Genomic DNA, 10410 nt, shown 5'->3' with positions numbered 1-10410 from the left:
GCGCTGTCGCAAAAGAACTACGGTCCTAGCACTGCAGCCTCTGGTACTGCAGCTACATAATATTGAAACCACGGCCCACACGCCGCCTGTGTGAGTCCGGGGTTATATATAGCAGCCTAAGAATTCCCATGATGCATGGCGGTGAAGGGAGTTTTTAAAAAAAATGTCTGCTTAGAATATTGAGGGTTTTTTTGGTAATTGTCATTCTCATGGAGGTTTACTATTGAAACCAGGAGTGAAGTGCCTGTTTCGTTTGATAATAATGGCTGCACTGTTTTTTGTTTGTTTGTTTTTTTATAGTGGTTAATGCCTGCATGCAATTCTCTGCTGTGATTGTGTCCACAAGCAAATGACAACACATTGGCGGCCCACGTAGCCGGGCCCCTGGGTCGGATGCCCCCATGTACGCACGCTATCTCTGCTTATGGGCCCAGCTATTAATGCCAAAAAATTATCAGTTTATCATGTTTAGTTCTGTACTGACAAGAACACTCTTTCTATCCATTTCACAGTTAGTTTATAATTTCATGCAGCTTTCTTTCCAAATCCACACATTGATCTTAATCCCTTTTTGTATCATCTCAGAAAATACATTTAACACATATACAAAAGTAGCTTTTTTATGTGGGGGAAAAAGTCCTATGGTCCTCTACAATCCTCTTTTGACCGTTCTGAAATATAACTTGCAGTCAAATAACAAATGAAAATGCCTTTAGAAAGGTTTATTTGCACAATAAAAAAACATGAAATATAGAAGAAACAACTTGTTGCATTGTTTAAAAAAAGTAATTTAAGCAAAAAAAAAAACCCAAAACAAGTTACTGATTTATAAAATGACCCAAAAACGTCAATCAATTACAATCAGTAATTTAAACAACTTCTTGGCTCAGTTTCTGTTCTCTCCCTTCGAACATGACAAAGGAGGGAAGACTAAATCCTGCCTACATGTGTGTTGCCTCAGCAGGGATGATATTACATGAGAAAAGTTGATCTCAGGAGAAACAGATCTGAAAGCAGCACAGAATGCCTGAGAGCTGCACTGACTGATGTTTTATATATTTTGAAATGTCAGCTGCCACCTGAATTTTGTGTTTCCTTTTCCATAAATAAAAACATTTCCACCATAAATTGGTGCAGAAACTTTCACCAGAATGCAGGAAATGAAGTGTTTAATGATCATAAGTTCTTGGGGAAGGTCCCTCCAGACCCCCCGCTAACTTGTCTCTGCATTGAAGTAATCTCTAAAAAATGTAGCCTGTGGCACATATTCACGTCAGCAATTAATAAAAATTCATTTATAAACCCCTGAACTTTAGCTCCTGTGTCTCAGCAAGTTTTATGTTCATGTTCTAAACTTTCTGCACATTCAAAATCTCTCCCACATATCACATATTTCAAGAATAATAATAAGTTGTAATAATTTGAGAAAAAAGTTATACTATTACAAGAATGAAATTGCAATTTTAATAGGAATAAAGTCATATTTTTATTTACCAAAATCTATCTACCCTGTACTCTGCTGTGCATTGGCATACATTTGTGTCTTTTTGATATAGTAGCATCCCCGTTAGACAGACACAGGACAGTTTGGGACTGTACTGGATGAGACAAGGAGGTGGAAAACTGAAACAACCTGAATTGTATCACTAGAGTGTCTGGTTTTTTTTTTTTTAGACACACACACAAGTTTGAAAAATTATTCACTTTGATTAATTGTTGATTGTTAATTGTTTCCTTTTTGCTTTAAAAATGACATTTATTTTTATTTTAAGTCAGTAGTATGACTGCAGTGTTTAAAGAGATAAAGCCTTCTTTTTGCAGAACCATCTGTTTCTGTCACCACAGCTCACTGATTTCCATCCTTCTCTCTCTACAGAAATTACACACTGACCGTTGGTAGCAGGTTGTTGTATCCAGGAGCTGAGGGAAGAACATGATGTTTAGATGCAGGCTGATAGATTTTATGCTTCAAAATGTTTATTCAAAATGTTTATGAATGTGTCTCTTACTTTTCAGTCAGAACACTTCCATCGAACCACTTCCATTTCCCATCTTCAGCTCTCAGGCCAATCCAGTATCCACCGGGGCTCCAACTCTTAGTTTCAATGAATGTCTGACAACAGAGAGACAGTTATCAGATATTTAAACACTATACTTAAATTAACACACTGTGGCCTACAGACTCAGTGTGTTCAGACCAACAGAGAATACATATTCAATTTATAGATTGAAAAATGTTCAGTTTACTGAAGATTACCTTCTCCGTTTGATCAGCTATAACAACCAGATCTGAAATCTTTCCTCTGCAGTTTTCTCGAGCTTCTTCCCAGGTTTTCTGACCAGAAACATCAGGGTTATTAATCCCATAGCAGCTGGACTGGGAGGGGAACCAGCCATCCTGACATGCTTTACACGTTCTGTCTGAAACAACAGAGACCAACCAATAAACAACATTACTGCGTTGTGTTATTTATTTTTATGTTATGTTATGTTTAATCTTATTAATGGGATCTGAACATACTTTGGTTCTTTGGTTTTGGGCAGTAGGCATCAATGCTCCACTGAGCTCGACTGACATTGAGCTCAATCCTCTCTGTCTTCAGCTCCTGGTTTTGTGATGTCAGGTTCTGGTTTTCTGCAGACAGGTTTGTGATGTTACTTTTTAAGACAGTATAGGCTTGTGTCAGGTTCTCCAACTGGACTGTCAGATTGTTGTGTTCCCTCCTCAAGTTTTCATTTTCTGAGCTGAGTTTGTTGTTCTGGTTTGTCAGGTTTCCATTGAGAGCCAGTAGAATCATTTGGTTTTCTTTCAGCTGGTTCGGCTCACTTTCAAGAATTAATGTAGCAACTGCAAATGGAAAATGTTCTTCTTAAGTGATAGTAATAATGAAAATTTGTCTTTGTCATTTTCCCATTTTTGGAAGCTTTGTGTTACTTCAGCTTTTCTAGCTTTTTGGGAGTGCACTCATTATGTTTCTGAAAATTATGAAATCAAAATATCCTATGAAAAAAATAAAACAATGTTTTCCATTTTACTCAAGTCCTTTGCTTCCTGCTGAAGCCTTGAATTTGACATTGCCTAAAAGAACTAGGTACTATAATTGTAAGTAGAAATGAATCAAATAGTGTATTTGTTGGGAATGCTGTTTCTAGCCGTGTGCTAGCAGGCCTTTATGGCAGCAGGACTGTATCTGTGGGAATGACTAAAAATCGACAGTGGCTGTGTTCATTGTTGTGGAGGAACATGTCAGCCAGTGCAACAGTGTGGCTCACTGAAGTGTTTTAATATTTTATAGACAACTTTGGAGCTCTATGGCACAGAGGAATAAGATCTATCAGGCTTTGATACACAGACACATTTGTTTGTAGGATCAATTCAGTGTTGGTTTGGGGCTGATCATGGAATATGTTGACAGTAATTCATTTGACTCATCCTTTAATCCCTTTTATGCATACATGTCTATTTTCCACTGATGCTGTCACCAGTCTTTCTCTGCAAAACACAAACATCACAGAGTGCTCTACAAGTTAGACTACAGGCTCGTGCAGACTACACGACTTTAAGCATCAGCTGACGGCAGTCTTGAAGTCGTGGCGTTCACACTATGTGACTGATTGATGACGGGGTCACACACACTACAGGAGCTGACAGCAGCTGTTGCACCCGACGCTGGTCTCCAAACCACTTTTTGTCAAGAAAACACAGGAGAAATGTGAAGCGGGAAATGAGCGATCCTGCACACGAAACAGCTGTTTGTTATTAATTTTAAAGACAAAGAATCTGGGTGAAAGGATGGATTAGCACATGCAGGTAGCAGGGATTGTCTGAGCTACAGAGAGAGCTGGAGGTGAGTTAAAAGGTGCAGCTCCCCGACACCCAGTTAACTCCTGACTGTGACGTCACAACTCACTGCCCAAAAAGGAGAACAACAAACGCACATGTGCACATTTTCAGCTGAGGACTGCGGCTTACTTTGGCCTCAACTCAACAATCAGTCAGGATTTCAGCTAAATGCTAAAGTTGCTGTTACTGTTACCTTGTCTGTGTCCGCTGGCAGAACACCGGCTGCTTTTTGTTCAGCTGCGGTCATGCTGTTGCCGAGGTGACATAAGTTTCGGACAGACGGTAACATTACAAAGTTGTTGTTTTCTTTAGCGTGAAATAATCCCAAACTTTGGACACTTTCTTCTTTGTCCCTGCTACTTTCTCTCTCTTCCTCCACTTTGCAAACAGCGTCGTTATATGTCGTGTTATAAGCGCGATGCAAAGAAATTGTGTCGAAGCATTTTACCATATTTAAATTACTGTGTAGAAGTTTGGGGTAACACATATCAAAATTCATTGCAATCGTTATTTATACTTAAAAAAAAAAAGAGCAATGAGAATAATTCACAACACTGGATATTTGGAACACACCAACTCATTATTTTCACAGTCTAAAACATTAAAACTATTTGATGTAGTTGAATTTCAAACAGCAGTAACAATTTATTGCCTGGCAATATACAGAAAAGGTTTTCTGAAAGAGAGGGGGGCTACAACTTAAGGGGAAAGTCAAATTGTAAAATGCCCAGTTTTCGAACTACTAGAAAGAGTTTCTGTTTATCTGTCAGTGGTGTTAAATTGTGGAATAAACTAAATAATGAATTAAAGCAATGTCCAAACATATTCCATTTTAAAAAGATGATCAAAGAAATTATATTCCAGAGGTACAGAGAAACACAGTGCTAATAATAACCGGGGTTTATATTGAATAATTTGCTGTATGTATAAATATTGTCTTGTATGGGTATATCTGTATGTGAATAGAACTTTTGAAATATATTTTCATTACAGATTTATTATCTCTGTAGACTTATTATTTGTAGTTATTTCCTTAAATATGGTAGTAAGAGTATAAAAGGGTAGGAGTACATAAGTTTTACTTCTTCCTACCTCCTTTTTGCACATGTAAATAGAGGTTTTTAAGTACTGGAAAGTATGGAGTTTTATTTTGTTGTTCATTTGTTTTTGCTACTATTTTTTGTTTCGTTGATTTTTTATTTTAATTTTATTTACATGTACAAAATAAAGATATCAATCAATTTTATTAATCGATTTTATTGATTTAATCGATGAATCGTTTCAGCCCTACTATGATGTTGACAAACTCAAGAGCTGGCTGCTCTAGTGTTTGTCCTGATGCTTTCTGAGATGCTGCACTGCACATTACAATCTTTGTTTTTGTTGTTTTTAAAAAAATCAAAACAAAAAAGCAAATTCAGTACATTGCCTTGTTTTTCATTATTACTGACAAAAGAAATTTTTAATGCTGAATAATTAGTTTTAATTGGTGGATGGGACTCAATCTATTGCTTCTACTGGCTAGTGTGTTCTATCTGTTATGTTTGTGCTACTCTTCAAAATAAAGGTTCTACAAGAAGATTTCCAATTAGGGCTAGGGTTCCTCCTCTTTGCATCAAGACGATACAGTATCTACACAAAAATATGGACTAAGTTGTCAATTTATTAGCGAAACCAAGCGAAAAGGAAAATTAATTATATTTTGCATGAGTAAGAGATTAACAGTTTATAAAAGGTGGTGATTCAACTGTATGATCATTTTGGAGCAAGTATATTGTGGTGGTCAACTGTAATGAATGAAACAAAGGTGATTCAGGTATTTAGTTTAGCCTCACAGATTAAGGCTTATTTTAGTTAAGTACTGTGGACAGTAAAGTGTTCTCAATAATTATAAAGATCAATGGCATAGAACTAATGGCAAGCACACTAAAAGGATTTACAAAAATTACCAGCCTAGTTTTATAATCAAGACTGCCTACATTTGAACAAATTCCTGAGTGAGGTTTTGGTCCTTTGTAGCCATAGATTATTATTTAGCACAGTTATATCTGTAGCTTCCATCCATAAATAACCATATCGTATTTTATTATTTAGCTTACTGCTGGTTTAGCTAAATTTGCAAATAAAACATCTGCTATATGTAAATGTAAGATATTAAAAGCAAAAAAAGAGGAGGCTTTTTGCACCTTTGCTGGTGTTTAAACAGCGTTGAAAATGTTATACTTTCTTTTTTACACATGGGCCGACCAAAGTTCGAACCCCACAACAAATTTACCTAACAAATTCACAATATATAAAACCTAAGCCAACTAACTCAACTATTTAACACTAAACAACATTTCCAGAACTGACAGCAAAATCAATTTTGAGTTAGTATTCTTCAAACTTCACTGGTGACTGTTGTATTTGGCTAAGACAGAGAGGGCTGTTTATTGTAGTTACCCTATTCTCCAGTAATTTCAGGTCAGTGAATGTGTCAATACTGTCAACATATTAAAATACAACATACTGCCATCTACTGGTCACCTGTCAGGCAAATCTTCCACGTCATATTGGAAACAAATTTATGTTCGAGCAACATATCACTAAGCTTGTCCAGTCATGTTTGTACCACCTCAGAAATATTGCAAAAATAAGATCTGTTTCTAATATTAGAGATCCATAAACTGTTTTCTCACATCTTGATTTTTGCAAAAGCCTCTTCTCTTGTCTTAATCAAAAAACCTTAAAATGACTACAGACTGTACAGAACTCAGCTGCTCTGCTTTTATACGATCACATCACACCTGTTTTAGCTTCTTTACACTGGATCCCTGTATGTTTCAGGATTAATTTTAAAATCCTGTTGATTACTTTTCAGGCTCTCCACGGCCTGGCTCTAGATTATATTTTGGATCTTTTAACTCCTTCTGAGCCTTTGCGTAACCTGAGATCCTCAGGCAGGGGTCTCCTGTCTCTACCTGTGTCCCAGAGGCTCTGGAACGACCTGCCCAAGGAAATGAGGCTGTGTGAGTCAGTGTCTTCTTGTAAATCTCTTTTACAAACAGATTTTTATCGGAACGCATTTCCTGATTTTATCTGAGCCTCCTGTTTATTTTACTAGTCTCATTTTATCTCCTCTTATATCCTATGTAGTTAAAGTTATATTTTATTGTTGTTGTTTATATTTTTATTATATTTTGCTCGCATGTATTTTATCACTGACTGTGGTATTTGATGTCATCTCTGTGTGTCGTGTGAAGCACTTTGCACGTTGTTTGATAAGTGCTCTATAAATAAAGATGGTTATTATTATTATTATTATTAATGTGCCTCCATGAACATTGAAACTGTGTTTTGTTGCTGTAATTATTCCTCCTGTTCATACGGGCAAATAAGAGATCCCTTCCTAACACCCCCAAATCTCGTTCTTTACTGGAAGCTAATATGACGTTTCAGCAGTCTGACTTTGTCAAATCACGTGTTTATCTTCCTAAGATAAGATAGTCTTTTTAGTGCAAAACATCTTTGTTATGTTATTATTGCTCCTCTGCAGCTCAGCACAGATATACTCAAACACAAAGAGCTAAGAAGAAAAAAAAAATTATTTGAACTGACATTGTAATAGAAGGATAGAAGGTACTCACAGTAGATACGAAGGGCCATGATCCCTAACAGAATCACCCAGCACACTGCCACTGGTTTCCACCAGTGGCAGTGTGCTGGGTGATTCTGTCGGATTCTGTCGGATTCTGTCGGAGTGAAGGAGAGAAACTTCTGATCTGACAGAAAAATAAAAGCATTAAAACATTCAAATTTACAACCTTCACCACTATCACATTTTTTAACATCATGGTTGATAAATAAATCTCATGCTTAAAAATATTGCATTTGTGAAAAGTATGAAGTCCATAATGCACCTGAAGTGACGGCCATTCTATCCACAGCACCTTCTGCTGCATTAACATAGTCAGCTTCTTCCTCAATTACCTCTGAAAGAGATCCAGATCAAACACAAATGTTTATATGCTTAAATTGAATATATGCAGTCACACCAAAAGTAATAATATTAATAATAATAATAATAATAATCTTTTTCAATGTAATTTAAATTTATTTAACACAATCTTTAAGCAGGTGAGACCTGTCTTTTAGAAGGGCGACCTGGCCAAGACAGCAGCATAAAAAAGGTTACAGACGACAGCAATACCACAAAAAATATATTTCCGTATCAAATAATTAAACTAACTTTAAAATAATTATGCACAGTGACAAGTACCAACCAACAAATTGACTTTTAAAAGGTAAGACAGTAACAGAAACCAGAACTCTTTCATAGAGCGCTTTACTGAAAGGCACAAAATATGTTGCACACACTGGAGAACTCAAAAGATGGATTTTATTATCATATTCGACAATGTTAATCAAATTTCTGTCAGTCATGCAAAGAATGAGAGGAAGCTGAGAATCTCAAAGTTACAGTGTATTACTTATTTAACTCCTTACTGGCTGATAAAGAAACATTACATTTTTAAAAAGGCAGCTTGTGTTTTTCTGTTTATTCTAATAAAAGCATAAAGGTCAACAGCAGACCTACACTCACTGGCCACTTTATTAGGTACACCTGTTCAATTGCTTGTTAACACAAATAGCCAATTAACCAATAACATGGCATCAAATCAATGCAAAACCAAACAATTAAATCTTTCGATTACCAATGCGTTGAGCCGAGTGCAACAATCATAATGTAAAAGATGGAATTGGAAATGAATGTGGGCATTTTAAAATCTGTTGGTGCTCGAGCGCAGGTGTTGTCAACAATTAAAAGTAAGTATATAAAATGCCTATACATAAAAAGATGTACAGTAGTAGACATGTCTTACCTGCAGACACATAAACAGAAGAATTATTTAAAGTACCAGTTGCCTTCAGTGGTTTTCTGTTCATCTTGAACTAATGTTTATATTCCTGCCGCAGTCCTGTGTGACGGCTCTCGAGCTGCAAAGTATTGCTGATGTTGTGTCTGCTGCTTAGTCTTCAGTGTACTTCTGCTTTGAGGTTTTGACAGTGTGTCTTTTTCAACAGCAGCTAATACTGGATTGTCTGCACGGTGTCTTATGATATTACCAGTGGGAGAGCAGCGTTTACACCAGTTGTTATTTAAAGCCCCTTTACATGAGGTGGCAATAGAAAGATTTCAGTTGAATTTTGTTAAACTGTGGAGGCCTTACTGATCTCTACTGATTTTCTGAAAACTGGTCAATAGTCAGACTCACAGTATCAATGATCCAAAACTGTATTACACATATATATACACACACACACACACACACAAAATACAAAAGCATCTTGGAAAAATAAAACCCCTTATACACAATATTTGAAATTAATTACAACAAACTGAAGTAGAATTTTATACATTTTCTTTTTTACAAGCCAGCTGATGTTATTGTACGTGTCATATGTGCTGGGTGATTCTGTAAGGGATCATGGCCCTTCGTATCTACTGTTAGTACCTTCTATCCTTCTATTACAATGTCAGTTCAAATCAATTTTTTACATTATGATTGTGTGCAGACTATCCAGTAATCTCTTCAGTTCTGATTACAGATCTTAAACAGATAAAGCTTTCTTCTCACAGATCCATCGATGTTTCTCATCACACTTCACAGCTTCCCATTTCTTGGAAGGTGTCCCTCCGACAGAAATCACACAATGAGCTTCACCAGAAGGTGGTTCTGTCCAGTAGCTGAGGAAAGAACGTGATGGTTAGATCCCAGCTGACACATTTTATTATTCATGGTGTTTAGAAAATCATCTTACTCTTGAGTCTTTAGAAAAGTTCCATTGATCCACGTCCAATTTCCAGCTTCAACTCTCAGGCCAATCCAGTAGCCATAACTGCCCCAGTTAAAGTTGACATATTCCTGATATTCACAGAAAGACAATATCAGTTTATCATGTTTAACCACTGTACTGACAAAACACTCTGTGGCTTTAACTGTTTCTGACTTCATGCAGCTTCTTTTCTAAACCCTCTAAATCAGCTAAATAATCCACACATTGATCTCCATCCTTTTTTCATCATATACACAGAAAATACATTTGACACATGTACTGTATATCTCTAGTGTTATCAAGGTTTGTCTGAGGTTCTCCTGTGCAGGATTAGAATGCTATACATTTAGATCAAGGGAGTTCACATTTATCATGCACATTTCAAAGTACATTTCAACGTTGTTGTTTAAGCACATTTAAGAAATCCTTTACAAAATAAATGTTAATCTAGTGTTTTCATTTCTGTTTAAATTAAATCTTTTTCAAATATAAGTAATGAGATTACATCTCAGGGGGAGAAACTTGTTATATTTCACAGAGAAGAGAATGGTTTTTAGTTCTGCTTGAAGTTGTGACAGTTGTTGTTTGGTTAGTGGTGAATGCTGAGTTGATGGCAAGTTTTCTACTTTAGTGGTTTTAAGCTACACTGTTTGTCTGCAGCATCGTCTCACACTGCTGCAGTTCACCTTTCATCAACCAACAGTAACTTTTATCATAATCAAAAAGATTTGCTGGGTTTTGAGACCCCA

At 36.3% G+C, this 10410-nt stretch overlaps 1 protein-coding gene across 1 annotated transcript; it reads right to left on the bottom strand.

Moving 5' to 3' along the window:
* Nucleotides 1–1054: 1054 nt before the first annotated feature.
* LOC119896969 (asialoglycoprotein receptor 1-like) lies at nt 1055–9080 on the bottom strand. Its single transcript, XM_038710470.1, has 7 exons — nt 8707–9080; nt 7744–7815; nt 7471–7605; nt 2522–2848; nt 2258–2421; nt 2010–2113; nt 1055–1920 (listed from the first exon to the last, which is right to left on the bottom strand). Exons 1-7 carry the CDS (start codon nt 8768–8770, stop codon nt 1794–1796), a joined length of 993 nt encoding a protein of 330 aa, XP_038566398.1. The 5' UTR covers nt 8771–9080; the 3' UTR covers nt 1055–1793.
* Between the last annotated feature and the right edge of the window lie 1330 nt (nt 9081–10410).

The sequence above is a fragment of the Micropterus salmoides genome, unplaced genomic scaffold (assembly GCF_014851395.1).
Source record: "Micropterus salmoides isolate LMB-PRFRI ecotype aquatic unplaced genomic scaffold, ASM1485139v1 Ms_hic_scaffold_11, whole genome shotgun sequence".
Lineage (NCBI taxonomy): Eukaryota > Metazoa > Chordata > Actinopteri > Centrarchiformes > Centrarchidae > Micropterus > Micropterus salmoides.
The sequence above is the reverse complement of the archived record's forward strand: the minus strand, read 5'-3'. Positions and strand labels throughout refer to the sequence as shown.